The sequence below is a fragment of the Apteryx rowi genome, unplaced genomic scaffold (assembly GCF_003343035.1).
Source record: "Apteryx rowi isolate R43461 unplaced genomic scaffold, aptRow1 scaffold_341, whole genome shotgun sequence".
NCBI classification, from domain to species: Eukaryota; Metazoa; Chordata; class Aves; order Apterygiformes; family Apterygidae; genus Apteryx; species Apteryx rowi.
In genome coordinates, this window is record NW_020449875.1 from 213956 (window position 1) to 236318 (window position 22363).

Genomic DNA, 22363 nt, shown 5'->3' on the forward strand with positions numbered 1-22363 from the left:
GATTGAAAATGTGACACTGCTGTACAGAAAATGCATCAGTGTAGAAGACAACTTTCAAACGTGGTCAGACCATTTGTATTACATTATACTGAAGAAATCAATTAGCACATTGTATTTTGGATATATTGATGTTATTTTAACAACTATCAATTTCCTACTGTATTTCTGTTAAATTGGCTTTGCAGTTGAGGCACAATTCTCATTGTATTTTAGTTCATTTTATCTTTCCCAAGAAACAAAAAAACAAACAAATACTGTCCACAAGTGGAGTATTTATTTTTCTACACCAAATGAGCTCCTTCACAGTGACTATGATTTAGAAAAGAGAAGAATTTAATCAAGCCAAGAATTGGGAAGACACAAATAAGTAGAAGTAATATTAAAAAAAATATTAAAGACAGAATAAAGGAATTGTGTCTGAAATCAGTTTAGCCAAATGCACTAATATTCACCGATTTTATTCTTGCATTCAATTGTTTATTTAAGCCAGAAATATGCTTTTGCAACTCATTTACCAGGCATCCTCTCAGTCTTTTGCAGGAAAAGGAAACACATACTAAAGTGAAAAATAAACACAAATTCATGTTTCAGTTTTCAAATCTGAGTGCCTCACTGGACCTCCATGCCTTATACCTATCAAGAATATAAACTAGCATTTAAGTATAGAGTACAGTATTTCAACATCTAAAAAACTGATTTTAGCACAGAAGCACAGAATTTGCAGTGAGAGTCACAGACAAAGTGTTTTATCCCAGAAAAGATTTAGCAGGCCATATTTAACAATGTGATTGGCTCTGTGACAGGCATCAACTACATTCTGCAGCTCAAGTAAAAAGATGCTGATAGGGAGGTAAATGGGACTGCAGCGCCGCAAGGCATCCACAGGAGTGCCATCATTTGTCAAAGCAGCTCCAGAGAGAACCAAAGCCAAACCACAGATAGTGGCTGTGACCAGTGAATGCTACCTAATGGACTCAGAGGAGTCATAAAGTTTATACTGCAGTCCAAACATAGAATTCGCTTCAACCTTGCTATACACAAGGTTCTTGCTATATATTTATTAAAGCTGAAACAGTAAGGAAAAAGCATGTTCAGACTTTTTCCTCTGGAGAAAGAAGCATTCTCTTCATTGATTCTAGTCATCTCATTAATTTCTAACCCCAGAAGATGCTGTGATACTGCAGTGATTGGTATGTTATTAAAAAAATTAAACTCTACAGAGATAATGAGACAGAGTCCCCTAGACTGTACTGCATATCCATACCCTGATGAAATAATATTCTGGGGGGTGAATGCATCTAGCTGTGAAACAGACAATAACCTGACTATTTATTTCCTATGATTCCGTTTCACTTGGTCATTGACTCTTCCCAGGCTTAAACTGCTGTTGGCAATGGCATTTAGCAAAACCAAGCCTTATATATCTAGCTGTACAGCTTTATCTATTCAGGGAATTCAGTTGTGTTTCCATCAAACTGGAATGAGTGACTGACAAGAAGTTCACCACATCTAATATGCTATACAACACATCATGGCACTAAGAACTGCATTATGATTACTAGTAACTTGTTTTCAACCTACTCGAACAAACTGCCAATCCTATTAGCAATTTTTTCCTGATCAATGCAGCTTTATTTCTGCTGAGTCCTTCCAACAGATGATCCTCCACATACACATCTCTTGCCCATCTCTAGTCTGCAACGTATACCTTTTTTGTTCCACCCAAACCCTGCTGGAGAAGTAACATGGCAAGCATCATCTCGGATCCTGTCTACATATCTTTGTCAGCAAGACTAACCTCAACTCAGCTGAACCAAAACCAGCCTTAGTTGACAGATCCTTTATATCACAGAATATTTGCCTCAAGGAAGAATAAGCTGAAGCCATTTTTATCCAAATTCACTCTTTTCCTTTCCGGGAATGCATACCTTAAAATAACCATGTGCGTTATTCCTCTGTCCCAGCCAAAAGGTTGTACCTATAGGTAAGTCCATGAAGGGCTTCTCCACAACTCTTTCATAAATCCTGTTGAAAGGCAAGGAAAAAAAAAGTTAAGTTGTTATCATTTCGTTTACTTGGAGCTAGAATGTTCCAAATGTGACTTACTATGAATCAACACTGTTTACTTACTTATTGCAGTCCACATGTAAAATCAAATGAGAAGCACTGATTGCTAAGGAAAGCCTGTGCCACTTATCATCTGCCAAAATATATGGGAACACTTCCGTGTGGGAGCGATGACTGCCTGAACGATAATGCAACCTGATTTCATTTCGATGACCGCTACTTTCCAGTTCCAGATACCTACACCAAAATGCAACATCTCATGAACCATTCTTATCAGCACAGTAATATTTTACATCACACGACTTCTCATTATCAGACAGGAAAGGAGGGAAAAAAAACAGAGAAGGAGTTATAAAAACAAAAGTTGACACTCCACAGGTTTGTACAGTATCCTCCTTCTGAATAACATGTAGCAGCAGTATCCAACTACCATTTAAGCACACAAGATCCCAAGCTAATTATCTTTTCCTTTAACAGTGTATTCCATAACATAGTCTCACTGGAAATACAGTTATCCTTTCATAAATAATTGCATTATATCCTGAAAGTATAGTATGGATACTCCAAACGCATGAATGCACACAAAAGACAACACCAAGTGCTGCAATAGGGACATCATTAGCCATTACCAGGCATGCAAGTAAGAATGGAGGCTGGACACTTGTTTGCTTTTGGATACATTGTAACACCTCTTTTTATAATGAAATTTCTCCAAAGAAATTCAAAACCAAGAAGTGCTAGACTCTTCAGAACAATTTATGTATGTATATACACACATACATATTTAGCCATTTTAATACATATGTGGCATTTGTGGTACATAAATATGGTTAAAAAAGCACATTGCAGGTATACCAAGATGGGTGCACCATATACACCACATTTATAGACAATGAACAAAAGTTTTGGTGGCAAAAATACTTCTAAATTCTAAATGCTCTTCTAAATACTAGAGTTTCTCATTTTAAAGCCCCCCCCCAACATTTTTAAAACAAGAAAAATAAATACACACAAGTGGAAATTCTTTAATAATCCTATGCAATCTACAACATTCTATCACTCTACAAGAGCAAGCAAAAAGCATGTTCAGACTTTTTTCAGGCTAGCAGGCCTAGCAACAGCAAAAAAACTACCACCCTTCTGCAAAACTGCCAAAGGGCAATTTCCCCTTCTTCCCCAGTATCAAAGCAGTTAACTAAATTCAGCAATAAGTTTTATAATCTGAGCCTCATGTCCCAAAAATAATTTTTGCATTGGCAAGGAGTGTAAACTAATTGAAGGCCTAGCTGGGAGGAAAAAAAAAAAGAAAAAGAAAAGAGCAATAGTGGCAGGACATCAGTCAAGTTAACCTCCTCCATAACTCAAGCTTCAAGGATAAAAAAAAAAATAAGGTCACTCTCAACCTAATAAAGGGGAACATTACAGAACTGGACTCTTCCAGCAACTTTTCTCCACCCAGTTGCAGACATAATTCAGAGGAAAAAAGGCATGGATATGTTGAAACATTATCTCCTTGTACAACTGAGGGCTAGCTCCTACTCTTTTCAAAGTCATCGGCAAAGCTCATCCCAGCACACAGCTATGCAAGCAGGCATGTGGGAAACAAGCGTACAGTCAGTACACAAGGTATAAAACAAACATTCATTTTTGTCCCTCATGTAGGTGGGATAATGAGATCTCCGAATGAAACATGAATTGCTAAATAAACATAAAACATGGCTGCAAGATCTCAGAAATTATGCAAGAACTGTTGAGAGATGATGCTAATATTTAATGATGCTGCAGTAACCAAGAAAAACTTCCTATATGAAGCTGGGCAAAAAATTCAGGACATCTGGTGTTGTGCTTCAGCTATGACTAACTCCCTGGTTTGAGATCTACAGGTAATCCCTTTTGTTTTCCTGTTTGGTAAACTGTAAACAAAAGCATCTACCTTCTAAAGGCTTGGGGACTGCTAGGGAGAACTTGTGTTCTGTCCAAATGCAGAGAGGATTATGAATTAGCAACCACCTTAGTAACACTGCTTTTCACAAGACTTAATGAAACCAATCAAATTAAAAAAAGAAAAAGTCCCCAGACAAGTTCTTCAGCTTTGAGGAAGTCCAGCAATGGCAATATAACCAGTAAGCTTGTAACAAACTCAGAATTAAGTTTTTCCTCAGCAAAGAGAAGAAAAAAAACACACACAAAAAAACCCAGCAGCTTCCCTTTTTACACACACAAGTATATAGAACTATGGTAGACAACTTAATCCCTTATGCACCACTCCTCCTCTTCATCTTGTCAACTATAAGGGCAGTAAAATGAAAAAGAAAATAGCCATTAACAGCATCATAATTTATAGTTTACTAATAATCTGCAGAAGCAGCAGGAAAACACAATCAGAAAAGCAAGTGGAACAACAGCTGAAACAATATTCCCTTCAGCATGAACTAAGGCTGTGACACGGAAACACTGGGAAGTGAAGGTTAATCATTTCCGCTCCACTATTTTCAAAATATTGCGCTAGATATTCAACGTCTGTATATTTAACTGCCCGGACTTAAACAGATCTGACTCAGTTTTCTTCACTTCAGAAGATGGAGCACAGCCTCAGGACTGTCCCACGGCCGCAGAGGGAAGCGCATGGCCTGGCCCCAGCAAGGCTTCTCCTGCCTTCTCCAAGACTACACACGCGGTGCCTTCTGTCAGCCTACAGCCGCCTAACAGAGCGCCCTGGACACGTGCTTCTCAAAGGCTCCTCCAAACCTCTGGAAAAGTACAGGAAGCATTAACACCCACACCTGGCTTTAAAGAGCTCATTTATAGCAACAAAAGTGTTTTTAATCTCTCCATATGCTTAGGATAATCTTTTGAGAGAGAAGAGGGTGATCTTGTTTCCTAGGGACTTGCTCCCAAAGGAAACGATCACTGCATTGTGCTTCAGTCTTTTTCTAAGAATCTCACTGCTGAAAAGCTCCAGGGGAATCCCGTCAGCCGAGTTTCCCATCTACCCCCTCCCAGCCCAGACCACTCGTCTCGGGGACAACATCAGCCAGAGGATTCCCAATACTAATGTCCTTACTGCTTCCCCCAACAGCTCCAAGACATTCTGCTATGCTGGGAAAAACAAACAGCTCTAAGTAAAAACAAACCTCAATGATAAACACTGTGCAAAAGGAGAACCTGCTTCTGTCTTCACTAATGGTGCAGCACATAGGCTCACTGTTTAATACATACCAGTCTGCCTGATTTTGACCAAAGGATATGTGGTTTTCAGGGTTAAAGGAATGCAACTCTGTAGTGAGATGATACGTGCTTCGGGTTGCTATGTTTGACACACAATGAAGAAAATGCCAACCCGAACAAAGGGTTGTACCATCTCTGCAGATCACTCTCTGCAGGCACAGTTGTTTCAAAGGCAACTGCCAAGGCCAAAGCAAGATCAGCCAGTCTGCTTGGAAACCAGCCAGACAGCAATCCCTTACGCCCTAAGGCTGACCTAGTCTTAGAGGAAGGAGTTTTTGTCTCAGCTGCCCCGAGGAAGCAGAGACAGACAACAGCAACACTTTTGATGCTTTCGCTGCTGCCCCATGCTGATTCACAGTAACTGCTGTGTGCAGACCTCAAGAGTGCAGCCAAGAAGTGCTCGTGTGCTACTGCGCATCCCCTTTTAGGGGCACGCAGGCTGTCCTCTCCACATAGCACAAGCCTCTGCATGACACAACCCACGCTCCAAGCTGGGACACGCAGGGGTCTGTGGAGTTAAAGTCCGGATGCACAGCAAAAGGCTAGTTTGGGGAGGTGAAGCAATAGCAGGTCCTGGTGTACGAAGCAGGACTCTCAGAGAAGAGGGAGGTACCACCCTTCCCACTCACCACCAACACCAGCCATTTTGGTAACTCTAGGTCTTCAGTGCCTCACTCACTCATTTGGCATCCCTGCTCAGAGAGAAAAGGCATACTGTAACTGCCCACTGTTACTCCAGGAAGCTAATAAAAAAAAAAAAATCTGCTTCAACTCAGAGTATGTAGGCAAATATTTTAGAAGCTAAAGACAAGCTACCATATCTGCTTTTTAAGGATTTTTTTTATTTTATTTTTACTACTCACATTTATAGGTATAGAGTTAAAAGTGTTCCATAGCTATTTGATCTATACTAAGAAAAAAAGGAAAGCCAAAGAAAGTAGAGGAATACGTAAAGAACAAAAAAGTCCTCATCTCCTTACTTATAAAAATCTTTATCTGAAGATTTCTAATAAAGTTTCTTGTTTTTTACTTGGGTATAATGATATGAAATATAACAAAAAAGATCTTACTCAGTAGACCCTATTCATTGTAAGCTATGGCTACAACAGCAGTAAGCAAATCCTGTTCTACTGGGTGCGGCTGAAGCTGTCAAAGCAATCCACATCGCACTGCCATCACGTTCAACAATGCATTATTTGTTATTTTCCATGGTGTGATAACCAGGCATTCAGGAGGCTAAGCCTTCCCCCCCACCCCCAAATTGGGAGCTAGAACTTATAATGTTCTTAAATATTAAACATGAGTTTTTACTCAATGTTTCATCCCTTGAAACAATATGCCATCAAATTATCCTCAGATGAATTCTAAATGCCAAGCAGTACCTGCATTAGAGCTGTAAAAACCTAGTCCTCATCTCTCGCTACACTGTTCGGCCTTACTGGCTTTGCCCTTTTCCCTGACTACCCTACAGCTCTACCTAGTCAAGTGATGACTGACAGTTTAGCCAGAGTGATAAATAAAGTACTGGTCTTCACTCTTCTGGATAATTTTGTGGTACTTAATGCGAATGCACAGTGAGCAGCAAAGCCACCAATTCATTTTTTTACATTCCTTTTCTGAACACATTTTTAGAGCTGGACAGCAATTTTCTGACATGAGATTTCTGTTCAAAAAAAGCCAATTCATTAAAACCAAGTCTTCTGATAGAAAAAAATGTTCAAGCAGCAAGATTTGTGTCCAGAATGAAATACTTGTTAAAACCAGAGAGAGACTGTAGATTTGGACCTGTATTTCCCATATCCAAACAGCGTGCACATGCAACTGGACAGTAAAACCAGTTGACCTGATGAGGTTCTTCCATTACATAGAATTCATTAACCATTTATTAATCAAAAAGAATATATCAGGTATAATAGGGACCTAAACTCAGTAAGTCATATGCCTATACTAATAAATAAAGCCAGCAAGGGCCCATTCCCTGGCTCTGAAAACAAGTCTTCACAGTGGTGCTCCATTACAGCTCACATCCATGCGAGCAATCTCTCCCACTGCTTCCCTGAAATGGGTGGATTTTTCCATATTACCTGTTGGGAACAGTCCTTGACCCATGCTATTCCACAAACCATGCCCTAGCATCATCTGGGAAGGTGTCAATTGCAGGAGACAAAACCATGCCAATGAGGATGCTAACAATGATACAAAGCAGACAACAGCAGGCCAGTGCTCAAAGCCTGTGCCCTGTTTTTACTAGCATAGTCACAGCCAAGCACTGCCAGTGAAGTTTTTTCCTGCATTAAAGAAAACAACACTCCTCAGGACACTTGTCTCAGATGCAAAAGACCAAAGTCCCTATTCCAAATCAGGCAGACTACAGATCAATGGTGCAAGGAAAGTGTCTAAGTACTCCAGCCAGTGTGTTATTGATCGTTCTGGCTTTTACATCTCTTCCACTTTTTATTCCACACACCGCCCCCCCAAAAAAGGCCCAACATTTCAGCTTGTTCCAGCATGACCACTGCTCACACTGGACAGCTATGGAAGACAGAGCTGGAGAGTGGGAAGGTGCATTCCTGATGCAAATGGGAGACTGAGCCCCATGGTGGGGCATGCATCTCGGAACATCATCCACATCAGGGCGGTCATGTAAGAGACACACCATTTGTACACATTCACCCGCACAAACCCTCCTGGCTACCACACAGCACCGCACCTTCTTTCCAGCCAGAAAGAAGCCCCAGCACAAGGCAGCAGCTGGGAGAGCAGGAGTTGCAATGCCATGATGCAGAGGAATTTGGGAAATAATCACACTCCAGGTTGCTCAGATCTTCAGCCTTCTCCCCCTCAAAGTCTGTACCTGATTCAAGCTAATAAAGCAAGTGGGAGAAAAAAATATGAGAATAAGATCTTGTTTCTATCAAGATCTGGTAGCCCCTCATCTGATTTCAGTGGGGCTGCTGTGATCCAGAAGCCTCTGCTAGCTTTGAAGGCAAGAACTTGCTTCCTTCATTTGAGGTATCTTTCTGCCCACCTCCTAAATTCTCAACTCAGCTATACCACTGAATCAGGGAAGCAAAATCCTGCCTTTCCCACCTGCAGTCTCACAGCTTCTGCTGAGCTTAGAGCTATGATCTAAGAGCCCCTGGCTGTCACAGAAGCAAGAAGTCACAGACCCTCTAATCTCACAGCTGATGACAAGCCAGGGCTTCTAGCCAGCCTTCCTCCAGCACAGGAGCTAGAAGCTGGGACTGAGGTCCTGCTGAGCACCCAGTAGCAGTCCAAGGGGAGCCAGTCTCCTGGAAAGTGCTGCTTTGGTGTTGCAAGAATTCAAATATTGTGTTACGGCACATTGTCGATACTGTCCCAGTTTAAGCTGCAAATATGAAATCAAATCAAATTCTAAAACCAGAAATACCATTTGAAACAGAATCCTTGTCTTTCAGCAATTGCTCTCATCTCCCATTTATCTCACTAACCCCACTTATCATTACGTTTTTTCTCTTTCTGTTCTATCATACAATCTCATTAACATCAGTCTTACCTCTCTGAAGCTTCCTTTTCTACCAAAATCAAGGAGTAAGAGTTTCTCAGATCAAACACTGTAAAAAGAAATGGAAGAAACTTTTCTGCCCTCTGTGACTCCATTTCATGACAAAGTTTCTCCATGGAGAGCAAAATGACTGCAAACCAACTGAACAACTTTCTGATATATATTAGTAGAAGCAAAAAACAATTTCAACCCAACTTCTCCTCCTCTTTCCTGCTCTGACAATAAAGATTTGTTTGTTATTTATTTGTTAATAGGAACCCTTTCAAACAACAGTAGAAGAATAATGAGAGCTGTCAAAACTCACATTTCAACTATCTATTTCATCTGTACTTTCCAGTGTTATAGGCAGGGACAAATCTTTCAACCCTTATTCAAGTAAATCTGTCACTAGTCTTAAAAGACTGAATTCAAAACTATAGCATCTGGTCTCATAGGAGCATTTTGGAACAAATTCGCAAACAAATCACACTGGATTAGTTGGTACTGTAACAATTTACATCAGCAGACAGGCTGACCTAACTTGACTTAGTGAAAGTTACAGTAAGGTACTTCTAACAGGGGTACATTCACTACTTCGAACAATTTACATCTTATTGGCAAGATTTTTTTTTTTTTTTTTTAATTGGGGCAGGAAGCATAAACTAACTGAAGCAAAGAAAACAGGCTACAGTGACAGGGCATCAATTTAATAACCTCCTTTATAAACAACACTAAGAAATAGGTCGTTCCCAATGTTATGAAGAGGTTAAACTGAATATAACACTCAACCTTTCAGCTGCCTTACAAACATTTCCATTCAACCACATACTCAAGGATAGAAGATAATCTCCCAAACAGAAACAAGGAATCTTTCTCTTTTGGGGTAAAGGAAAGAGCCCAACCAAACTGTCAGTGGCTACATAAAGAATCTTTTGTCTCATAGTCTTCTTCAGTGCTCAAAAAAGAATCAGAATGAATGAAAAGAGCAAAGAAAATACTTTTTTTTTTCCTGGACTGGACACCTGTGATGACACATGAAAGCTTTATCAGAAGGAAACATGGTTGACCCTAAGAGAGTTCTAAAATGCTTGAGCAAGTCAATTCAAAAGCAACTGATTACATTTTAAAAAAAATTTTTAGAAGGTTTATAATTATTATTACAATAGTAAGAAACAGTAACTAAGATTTACTACAAAAAAGTACAGAGGATTACAGCTATCCACTCTCTCAAAGAACACTGATACATCCACATATAGAGGTTTAGAAAGCAGAAATAGGCTCGGACTTTTTTTGGCATGGGAAACAGCCTCATACAGCTTAACATTCAGAAAAGAATCCCATGCTATTCTCACCTAATGTAAACTCTGCATGTTACTGGGGCAGGGAGCATCCCTCAGACAAAACCAACACAACTCTACAGTTTTTTCCTCAGTATAATGTGTCCACAGCAAATTTGTCAGATAGAAGAGGCTTAATACTGCATCCAGAAATACAGATGCTCATATATATCAAAAGCAGGGAACATACAGTTCCAGGACAACTTTAATACAATAGTCAAATGATACAATGAAATTTATGCATCAGGAGGTTACCTCTGACAGTTTATCTCCTTGTATCCATAAGAAATAACAGTCTCAGATAATTTCCTCCTAGACACTGAAAGAGGTCTCAAACCACTGTATAGTACTGCACATTTGACAACAGATTATCATGAGGTGTTGTGAAAACAAATGCTATGTAAGGCAGTAATTGAATAAATTAGCAGATGTACACAATTCAGTCTAGGGAATGCCTCTCCACAATATTCTATTGTCCCTAAAATGCAGCATCTCAAAGAGATATCAATATAACATTAGTTGCATAAAGCCATCTAACATGAAGGGAGGAAAAAGCTTTATTACATCACTCCACTGCTGCCACTTAAATGAAAACATATGATGGAATAGCAAGGCCTAACATATTAAAACCTTGTCATAGATTGTTTCTCTCTCCACTGATTCTTTCATCAAGAAGAAGCTGAGATGAATTCAGAAGTGAAGAAAATAATACAGCTTAAATCAAGTACTGAGAGCAAGCACACAACAATCAGTGTTTAACAATGTCTGCACTCAGATGAAGGCATCACTTTTAACATCATTCAAAATATTTACCCTGTTATTGTAAAGTACAATGGATTTTAGACAGTGTAGTCATATGCAGTCAAGGTGATCCTCTCAAGTAAACCTTCATAACTTCCTTTTTTCAAATATATGCCATATACAGATGTGCCTGGAAATAAGTATTTAGCTGCGTGAAACCCATTTGAATGGTTACTGTTGCACAGTACTTTCTTGAAAGTATCTCTTCCAAGCTGTATCCAAGACTACAACTGCCTGAAAACTCTCTGGGTGCTGTGGTCAGTGTGTGTGTGTGGGGGGGGGGGGGTGTCCATGGTAGAATACAGGCAAAGTAGACAGGAATCATTACAGACACTGTTTCAGATCCTTCCACTTTAAAATCAGTTTTAAAAGATTTAAAAATATTAAAGAAAAGCATAATGATCATAAAAGGAGAAGGAAGACAGCTTCAATACTCAATTGGTAAAATAAAAATAAGAGTATTTAGTAGAGTAGAATAAGATGACTATATCCCCAGCAAATCCTTTAGAAAGCTACTTTTCATGGTGATAGCAACAGTCCAGCCTCAAACACTTAAGCCTCTGATTTACATGGACAATTTCTGCATCTGATATCCCAGGGACAGCATTCACCACATGGAGAGAGAGGGAAAACTTCATAAGAGTGATCCTGTCAAGTTCTTAAGACTCAAAGTCTTAAGTTGCTGCATGACTGTATCTCAGTGGAAGTATTCGTTATTGATTATCTTTGAAAGGAAACCAGCAAAGAGGAACAGAAGTCCAGAGGACTAGACAACACAGTTTACTTTTCAATCTCAAGTATATAATTTTAAGTAAAACTATAAAATTAAGAGGTAACTGTAATTTAGGAGATGTCCTCAATTGCCATAAGTTAGCATATTTCCACTGAAGTCCTTAGAGCTATGCAAAGAGAGGATGAGTTTCTACTCTCATTCGTTTTCCAAAATGCATAAAGTATTTTCCAAAACACTGAGTCAATGAAAATACCTTTTTCCAGTTTTCACACAAATATTTTGATTTTCTTTTACCCTAGGTATTAGAACCTTTAGGTGTTATGAAACCACTGTAAAATAAAATATGGGGAAAGCTACTTGTGTGATGATTGATTATATCCTTTTTCTTTATATCCAGCATCCTATCTTCTCATTGCAGAAAAGGAAGAGCTAGTACTGAGTCTTGTAAATCAAGAACACAGCTAGGGCTGATTCTATCCTGTAACACAACAGTTAAATACTAGTGCAACTTTTTTACTTCAAAAGAGTTGTACAAGGCTAAAACTAGTGCAATGGAGTGGAGAATCAGGTCTTGTGTCACTGCTTCTCCTTCCAATGGCGAGGACTTATAACAGAGAGCTCCCTAGAAGCTGTTTAAGAATTAAGGACTGTTACACACAAGTCCCTGGACAGAAAGGGGCAAGCTCAAAGAGATGGGAATGGGTGATGAAAGAGATGGAAAGCTGACCCTGAAGCAGCAGTTACTTAATGTAACCCTGATAAATGTTTCCTTTAACTCCTAAATACAGCTTCCTTTATTGTCATTCGTAAAGGAAAACTGAAACCATAAAAGCCACTAAAAAAAGTTTTAAATGCTAGCCTAATTACAGTACATCAGCACTGAACTAAGTCAGCCCTCAGTTTAGCACAATAAATTAGACAAACACCATTATGGCACACAGACAGTATTCTGTACATCCTAGTGTTGTAGAGCAGAAACTGTTTATTAAAAACTTAAAGGGCACATCTAATTTTATAGTCACAAATTCTTTCTCACCATACTCTTGCTGAGATTGATTTTACACCTACTAAAAATAACAAAGATTTCCACTAACTGTAATGGGATCAGATTAGGCCTATCATTTTTAAAACCAATTCAGGTTTCTTTTCCATCAGATTACATAACATTCTCCAAGAGAAAGCAAAGAAATATTCAAAAAAGATTGTTCTTTAGTTACTTTATCCAAACATGTCCTGATGAATGAATCTTTATTAGCATAAATAATCTAGTAGGCCCTTTTCTTCCTTTCTTGTTTGATCATCCAAAGGCTTGCAAGAAGCCCCAAAAAATAAGACATAAAGCACACACCTCCAGAGAAAACTTGCAAACACTGGACATCACTTAATAGCATATAGTAAGATAAAGAGACCACACTGGCTAAAATGGTGCTAGGATTTTTATTTTTATTTTTTCCTTTCTCCCTCTCTCTCTCTCTCTCTCCAGGGCCTGAACTAGGTATTATCTTCAGTTTTCATGCATGTATCATTTTAACTCAGAAACCAGGTATAAAAAGTTTCCTTAATTTAGAGTCCAAAGGCCTCAAAAATGCTCTTTGATACCATTAAGTTATTCATCCATAGTCAAAATACCTACTTAGATAATACAAATCTTTTGCTTTCAGTTAGAAACCTTGAAAAAAATGCAGGCTTCTCGCTTTTCATTGCAGTCGGACATTAGAAATTCAAAAGATGCAGATAAACAGGAGGAAGAGATGAAAAATGTATCCACAAAACCTGAAAATATTTAAATCTTAACTGACTTTTCTTGAAAACATATAAAGGATGCCGTTCCTATATTGTGATAAATCTAATCATCCATTCTTAAGAATATGCCGATATACATTAAGTAGATTCTCAGAGTCCTATTCGTCATCCTTTTTACAACCATGTTTTAAATGAGTATGAGCAGATGATATAGTTGAACCAGATTCCAGTCACTATTATGTTTGTATGGCCACATGATCTGGAAACCAACACTGCTTTAACCTTTCCTTTTCTCTATTATAGCTGGATAGAACCAATCTAATGTGTTCTTGATCTCATAAGACCAACAGCAGGTCTATTTGTCCAGTCTTACTGCAAGGACTGGTTGTTTTCCCAAGGGATACTCCAAGTTCTTCCACAACACTTTAATGAAAGTTCATGGAACATATTTTTTTGTACTTTATTATCACTCTTTTCTGCTGACTAACTAGCAGTTTTTCCTTCCAGTTGGCCACTCTCCAAGCTCATGTTTGTCAAGTTTTGCTCAATACACCATACATTTTTTGCTCTAATCTGGTATGTTTCCTTCTTCATGCCAGTCCTGAAGCCAGGAAAGGTTTTATAGCAAGCCTTGCCTCCTTTCAGAAAGGCTATGGTTACTCTTTTCTACCTAGAGAGTTTCATATCTGTGATCTCTTTCACCACTTCTACAGCTACTTTGGCAAATCTGACATGTGAATGTGATAGAGACAGAAGAAGGATGACAGAAAAGAAGAGGCCCCTTTTATTAACGTAAGGCAAGGAAAGCTGAGCATGTCTACATGAACACGTGCTCTCTGTTGTCCCTGTACACAGAGCCACCAATTACCTGTTTTAGTCCATCAAACAGAACAAATACAAGGCAAGAACCTTCCTTATGGCACCACACACCTCCTGGGTGACAATCTGAGTTCCCAGCTTACCAAAAATGGCAAGAAACCAGCCACAGTTAAAAGTCATGTGCTCCTCTCAAAAAGACTATAGTTACTCTTTTCCAAACTCAGTTTCATGTTGATCTCTTTCCCCACCTCTGCAGCTATTTTGGCACATGAAGACTCCATCTCGCATTTTCAAATTTCAGTATATAGTTGTGTTAGTCACATCTGTAGCACAACCAACTCTCAACCTGTGCTCTTCTCACAACTGTAAAAACAAGCTTTGATAGGGCACAGCTGGCCCTGTGAACAGACTGTCACTTGTGACAGAACAGACTTCATCTGGGATATTTCTGCATATGGCAGCGTAGTTTGAATTAGAAACTCAGAGCTGCCCAATTCTGTCCATTACACACTGCCCACTCCTGGAGATAAGAAGTAGGTAACAATTAACAGAGGACCCACTTGGCTTTTCTATGATATAAAAAGACCAGCTGAACATCATCTAGGAGGCATTCAAGCATTCCCCTACACCACTTAAAGATGCTTCTATAAACTTGGCATAATGATCCTTGGGAACATTTTTTAAAGATTTTGCAGAATATGGGGCCTCTGGGAAATAGTACAAAGCTACTATTGTACCATCTTCTAGCACAAAACTGAGGCTTGTTAATGAAAACTTCTACACTCATAAGAGCAACAGATGTTTTGTTTTCCCTCAAACATCTGTCTTTGCCTTAATTTTTCTTTTATTTTTCAGAGAGACTCAAAAAAAAGTATTATGGGACTGTACAGAAGACCATGAAGCAAAAGCAGAGATCATCTGTTGCTTGTGCTGATAACTGCTTAGAAAGTGCACATTTTTAAACTCCTTTTTACTCTGTTACAGAATCACAGGGTGGTTATGTTTAATAGCTGTTACTCAGATGGAAATAAAGAATAATTCCTATCTCTAGCAGTTGTTATCCTATCAAAAAGAATCCTCAAATGCTCAGTGTCATTTGCTTTAGTCCTTTAAAGCCTGACAGAATTCCCAGCTAAGTATTCTGCCATTCAATGTAGGTGTATGCCCACAACCTGGAAGGAAAAAAAAAAAAAAAAAAAAAAAAAAACCATCACCCTCCCCCATACACCCCCCCACACCTCTTATCTGCAGTGTTAAAAATTAACTGGTGAAGAAGTGCACTTATAGGGCCAGGGCTACAGGCTGTGTGAATCAATGTAGCTATACTGATGTGACCAAGGTTTACACCAGCTCAGAATGTGGTCCTTACAGTTATAACCAGAGAGAACTGGCTTTTCATGCCCTTAGTGGCAAGAGACATTTAAAGAGCAATAGCTGCTCCACTTTCACTTGGCAGATTTGGATTCGTGAATTTTCATGAATCTGTATAATATGCATACACACACACAATAAGTATTTGCAAGTGACCTGCTACACAACAGTTTTTCCCCTAATTTATGTTCAACTTTTGACTGTACAAACACATACGCTTTCCATTTACCAGCATACAAGTAGCAGTACTTACCTGTGATCTAAATGATGAATAGAAAGAATAACCCCTGAATTTAAATGGGCTTGCTTTAAGGTCACCAAGACTGTGAATTCATATTTATTTCTTAACTTCTGAAAAAAGATTTCAGCTGTTTCTGGAGATGCCTTCACACTTCTTGAAGTATCTAAAATAATAAAAAAAATACAGAAAAGACACTCAGAATACAACCTTATTTTACTTTACACCCTCAACTGAAAGAGTCAACAAAATAACGAGCTACATCTTAGCAGCACAATGCACAGACAGGCAAAAGCAGGGACCAAAGTATTTTAAGCACCAGGTCTTACATCAAATGAGAGTCATTTCAATGAAAAAAAATTTTTTTCTAAGTCATCCATTTTATTTTGCCTTTCTTCTTTTCTTTTTTGTTAAAGACAGGATCATACCTATTTTACTTTCTCCATGGATGGCCATATGTACTTTTAATATCTCATACAAAATACCGACTGACTAGCAGTGCAGCTCATCTACACTTTATTGCACAGAGTGACAACACTGAATATGAGCCTGAGCTGTGAAATGGGACCTCAGCAACTATTTTATGACACCTAAAAAAATGCTATGCTTAGTATCTATGCACAATTAATTTTAAAAAACAAAAAGCAGCAGCTCTTGAGGAACAACTTACTCAGTTTTAAGTAAGAGTTATAAATGAGCTTTAAAATTCACCATCTCTCAAAATATATTGTCAAAAATTAATCACTATATACTCTAGTTGTGCAATAATGTTGCTGCTGCTGCTTGCACAGGATGTCATGTACATTTGTCAGAGTAATTGCACACACAAAAAAATGATTTTGCTTTTAAGAGCCCACACACCACCAGGACTGAAACAATGCTTCTGCTGAATTTGCATAGAAGATAAGAATACAAAAGGCCCAACCTTCAGCCCTCTGGAGAGATAATTTACTAAAGATGTCAAATGCTAGAAAAACAATTCCCAGGTTTTCCACAACACATTATACTAGAAAAAAATTTAATATATGTTTTTAATGCATAAAATCAATTCATTAGAGTGTGTAATCAACTGTGTAGAACCTAAATCAATTCATAAGCTTATCATTGCAATTTGACCATCCAGCTTTAACTCAGAGACACTCATTCAGGGACAGGAACAAGTAGAGAGCTAACTGCAATAGAAGCGTTGATTTTCTCTTGGCAGTACTGGAGCTGAGCTCTCAGTAAGCATTGTTCTGAAGACACGTTTATACTTTACGCCGTATCTATAATAATGCTACTCTCTACTGACAGTTAACAGTTTATTCTGGTTTATTGAACAGGAATATTTTGTAAGACATGTTTAAGAAAGGCAATAATTTCTATACCCCAGAAGCCCTAGCCAAGCTCCTACACAGTGTCACACCAGGCTGAATTGGATCCATTTTCCTTTACAAAGGAGAATCCAAAAGTGAAGGGAAAACAAAGACAAAAAAAAAAAAAAAGCAGCACTTTAAAGCTTTTTGTGAAATTTCACATCTCTTCTACTGTGGATTGCGCAACTCCCTCACTGTAGCAGACATCCACGGTATTTTAATGGAACTGTTAATAAATTATAAAGCAACCCAAATACAATTACATCAAAGCGTTTATTTTTAGCCAAGGGACACTAACAGAATGGAATGACACCAGTTTGCATGCTGGAAGATAGTTTAACTGCATTAACAATTTCAGCAACATAAACAGTCCATTCCCACCAGACAGAGCAAAGGACGGACACACACGGAACATTCTCTAATCATTATCACGAGTTCTTATGAACTCAAGTTCTTAGCAGCAACTTCCCTATCATGATAGGGAAGAATACAGGAAAATGCAAATGTGGAACTCACTTAAAAGCATGTAGAGACCAATTTTTAGATGCAAAGCACATCCTCCATCCCTGTCTGCAGGTTGTCTTCTCACCTTAGGAAGCCCAACCAACATCCTTTTCTATTGCAGGTTCATCATAATTAGAGCCCTTAACACAGTCTGGTGTGGGGCCCACAACCATATTACATGTTTACACTGAAATTAAAACAATTTCATTTTGATGACGGAAGATCTGATGAGGTGTAATAAAACTTTGTTTACGTGCTTGCATGCATAGTCAAAAGAGCCTCTGCCCCAATGAGCAGAGCTCCTCTGCCTTAAGGGCTTGCAATCTCAGAAGTCTCAGTCAAGATGAGCAGTGCAATTCAAACTAGAAGATGACAGAACAAAACAAGAGCAAGCTGAGACTACTGGAATATGCGAAATCTTGCTTATATTGTAATAATTGTTACTACATTGTAATAACACTCTTGTCTCTCCAACTTTCTATGTTTCTTATGTATTTTCTTGATAGAAATATTTTGCTTTGACTTCAGTAGATGAGATCCTAGAAACAAAAGGTATAAAGTATACCCCATGAACACCCTAAACTTTTTCACTCCATGTTAATTCTGGCTGACTCCCCCTCAACTGAAACACTGCCAGAGTTGCTAGAAGGAAAGTGAAGGGTGAAGAAAGGCTATGACGATTGTTAGTTGACTTCCACATCATCTCTCACCCTCCTGCCACTCATACAGAGCTGATAAAGCACACATCTACACTAATGTGACAGCAGAGAAGCTGCACAAGTCCTTCATTCAACAGCTTCTGTGTTTGGTCCCATAAATCTTACTCTAAGCTAGACAGTGAGCATGCAGGAATCTATTGAATCATTGAGAGTACTGAATAGATACTATTAATGTCTATGGATGTACATTGAGATGGACACAAAATATTTAGTGTTTAATATGGCAGCAGAAAATGATCGGAGGGAAACATATTGAGTGTGAATTTGATGGGAAAATAGGAGATGAGAAGAGGAAGGGAAAGGAAGAGGTTTGGAAGGGGAAAAAAGCCAACAAAAAGAGAAAAGAGAAAGTCACATCAGAATGCCAAGAAGTAGCAAAACTGCAGAAAATTCCCTAACTGTTCTCATTCTGCTTCCATTGTCCGAGTCTGACTGGTTTCTTTCAGGTTTCCCTCAACACATTGAAGCGGAGGTAAGAGGGAAGATGAGAACTGTGGAACCACCACCTTTTCCCAAGGATCACTAAGAACCTAGAAGATCTTCTCTGCACAGTTGTGAATCCTGGAAGACACTAGGGTGCTCTCTGCCCAGTTACACTCTTAACCCTCTGCATCATTCCTGGCTTTAACTACTGTCACAACTTAACAGTGGAAATCTCGTAAATGTTTTGTGCTGGAAGAGGAAAGTGGTCCACATACACTGTTTTTGCTTAAAAAACTAGAATCCACAATTTTTCAGTTAGAAAAGAAATAATATCTACCAAGTTAATATGATCTTCCCATTAGCAACCAATGGCAGAAAGCATATGGATAATACAGCTACCATTATATGGGGCCACTTCTGTTTGCACATAGATGATTATCTTTCCATTAATTCCAACTGCAGTTATTGGGAATGCAAACACATTGCTACAGATGAACTACGCTTTAGCAAGGAAACAAACCCTAGATGTCAAGGGGATCTGTCCACAACCCTTCCACTCTGCATCGCTACACTAAGAGAGGCACAGGAACAGTTACTTCTACATCAGCAAGTTAGGAATCTTTTTTCAGGTCTTCTCATGTCCCCTCTGTGATTCATTACCCAAAAAATAGGGTGGAGAGTTTTCTGTCCCTTTATCTATAAAATCATACCTGGGCACCCTATAGTCCGTTCATCATGACCTTAAACTTGCATTTCAAATACAGGCAGAAGTATTCTCCTCTGTACCATTCAATACTATCCACTCTGATCAAGAGTGGACTAATATATAGGCTTCCAGCAGGATATAAGACTGTTGTCATATTACCTGCCAGAATATTAAATTGCCAAAACGCAGGGCCATTCGGAGTTGCTACTGCAAATAAGTCAGTTCATACCTACTGTACCAAATAACAGCCTTTTGAAGTGACTACTAGACTGATGAAGCAGAGCACCCTTTGCTCAAGGCCAGTATCAGGTGGATTTCTAAAAGAGATCATTGAAAGATCCTTGATCCACTAGATCCATTCTTTTCAAACTAGCACACTCATTCCAATTACCACTGAACACTAATGCAGCTGCCCAATAGATCACCAACTACACTTTGACAACATGCAAAAATGGTTAAGGGCAAGCCATTCATTACAGATGTTTTCCAGTTCACAATAAAAACAAAGTTATTAAATGGAATGGGTACCTTCTCCTAAGAAAGGGTATGCTCTTAAGTGCATCTAAAGCTAAGCATATAGTATGAACTGAACTATAAAAATCTCAGACTTCTGCAGAAGAACCTCTGAAGGGGGGATTCTAATTAATTGGGCTCCACAGTTCCAGTTTCATGTGCACACAATCAGCTTCTAATGGCAGCATCTATAAATCAATTCTGTATCTGACTAGGTTTGCTGAACGGCCCAAATTTAATTCTAGTGGTTTGTGAGCAAAGGAAAAGGGCTGCAGGGTAAAAACAATCTCAAGAACATAATAAGGCTAGCTCAGTTTTGTTTTATTTTCCTACACTATTTGGAATCAGTGTTATATGAATAAATTCAGTGTCACTTCTCCTTATTAAAATTTTTGGCTAATGTTTTCTTAACTAAGAATTTCACACAGCCTACAAAGGGCAACAATATCTGAGACTGTTTACATTGTGCTTTTATCTAAGTAGCTGAAGCAGGCACAGTTTCTCTTAGCTAAAGAGGCAGAATGGGAAGACAGTCCAAGTGCGGACTCTTTACAAGGCTGAAAAGGTACAACAGGTTTTAAGTAGAGCACAGAGCATCCAAATTCGCACTCCTGTAACACTGACTAATGAAAGCTGAGAAAGAAAGAAGTAAAACAATCTTTATTAGACTAAAACCCTGCAATATTACAATATGCTTTAGATACTTCAGTGGGACAGTTGATTAGTTTGGTTCCTTTATATACCTGACTATTTGAACCAATACGCAAGACATTAGTTGATAAAACATTTTGAACTACTTGTCCTACGCATTTATTCATTCCTTCCCAATGTTTCCATTTGTTCCAGCAAGAATGGCAAAACAGAAGCAGCTATAATTTTTCAAAACCGCATCAACCTGATTTAGTTTCTCCAAAGCTCTAGGAGATCAAACTGTAGGAGTTTGGGAGGAAGTTTTTTGCAGTTATACTATAAAAGACTAAAACAGAGTAAATATTGGCTCTATAAGGCTCCCACTGGGCCCAGAGTTTCACTCCCTTCCAAAAGGCTGTATGCAACCTGAGGGGCCCAGGAGCAATGTCCAGTTCGAGCCTGGGTGAATACTGAGGTCTAATTGTATGTCAGCATCCAGCCGGGGTATTCCCAGACCCACCTGCACCTGGGTGCTCCTTAAAATTGTCTGCAACACAGTTTCCACAGAATAAAAACCTGTGAATGCAGGGAAGGACTCCAATAAGTTTCCCAGTTTGAATGGCCAGGGCCTTGGGACATACCCCACAGGCTGTGCCTGCCCTTGCAGGACACCATCTGCCCCACTTCTGTGCACCTCCAGTCTTACCTCCATTGCAGTGGCTAAAGAAAGATGAAGGCAGAAAGAACTGCAATGGATGTGAGCAAGGGAAGGAAGAGGGCAAAATGCACTTAAAGTAAGTAAACTAAACAATCAAAACAAAACTGACTTGAAGCCAAACCATTGCATCAAATAAAAGCAATGGCGAAAGTGTCAGTTTATTCTTGCGGGAGGTTCCTATCACCTTTCCTCCGCAGCTTTCCTTATTCTGAATATCAACTACACATTGGATGTGTCATCCAGCAAGGGCTATTGTCCAGCTTAAAACAGGCAGACCTGGGCTCTACCTGTAAAGCCTCACAACTGTACATTACAGGGAGTCACAACACACTGACACAGGAGACTGCAGAAGGACCTGTCTCTGAAAACTCATGTTTTTTCCTCCCTAATTATATTGACTGTTTATACTGATAGCCTCAAAAATATTAATCATTACTTCCAGCCAAAACTCTACCTTACCTACAAGCTATATATTTGTGTGTACGTTAAATATAATATAAAAAAATATTAAAGTCATTTTGGCTTAGCTTGAGAAGACAAATCCAGTGCAGGACAGGAGGGGAAAAAGGTACTTTGAACCTGGACACATATGCTTCAGTACAACTGCAATGTTTCTGACCTGAAGTAACCAAATCGTCATTAAGCACCTAACTCCCTTGTCTAATCTGAAGTAGCTTGTGTATTTGAATGAAATGATGATCGCTTATGCAAAGTGCTTTACTAGTAATGTGTTGTTCTCCACAGTCAAAGTCCCAGGGATTTTTGCTTAGTTTGTTAAGGTTCCCCCCCCCCCTTTTTAAATAAGGTTAAAGGGATATCCAAAATTGTCAACTACACCAGATGAAATGAAAATAGAACATATTTAGTAGAGGGGAGGGGGGAACCCTCTACCTGATATGGTAGAATCTGATTACTGACTGGCAGCAAGCCCT

At 38.9% G+C, this 22363-nt stretch overlaps 1 protein-coding gene across 1 annotated transcript in view; it reads right to left on the bottom strand.

The window, feature by feature from the left end:
- NELL2 (neural EGFL like 2) overlaps positions 1-22363 on the bottom strand; it is a 150704-nt gene that overhangs the window by 114318 nt on the left and 14023 nt on the right. Inside the window, exons 3-5 of the mRNA XM_026072422.1 lie at positions 15879-16029; positions 2131-2304; positions 1929-2025 (exon numbers count right to left, since the gene is read on the bottom strand). Of these exons, the coding sequence (XP_025928207.1) occupies positions 1929-2025; positions 2131-2304; positions 15879-16029 (422 nt within the window). The remainder of the gene's footprint in view (positions 1-1928; positions 2026-2130; positions 2305-15878; positions 16030-22363) is intronic.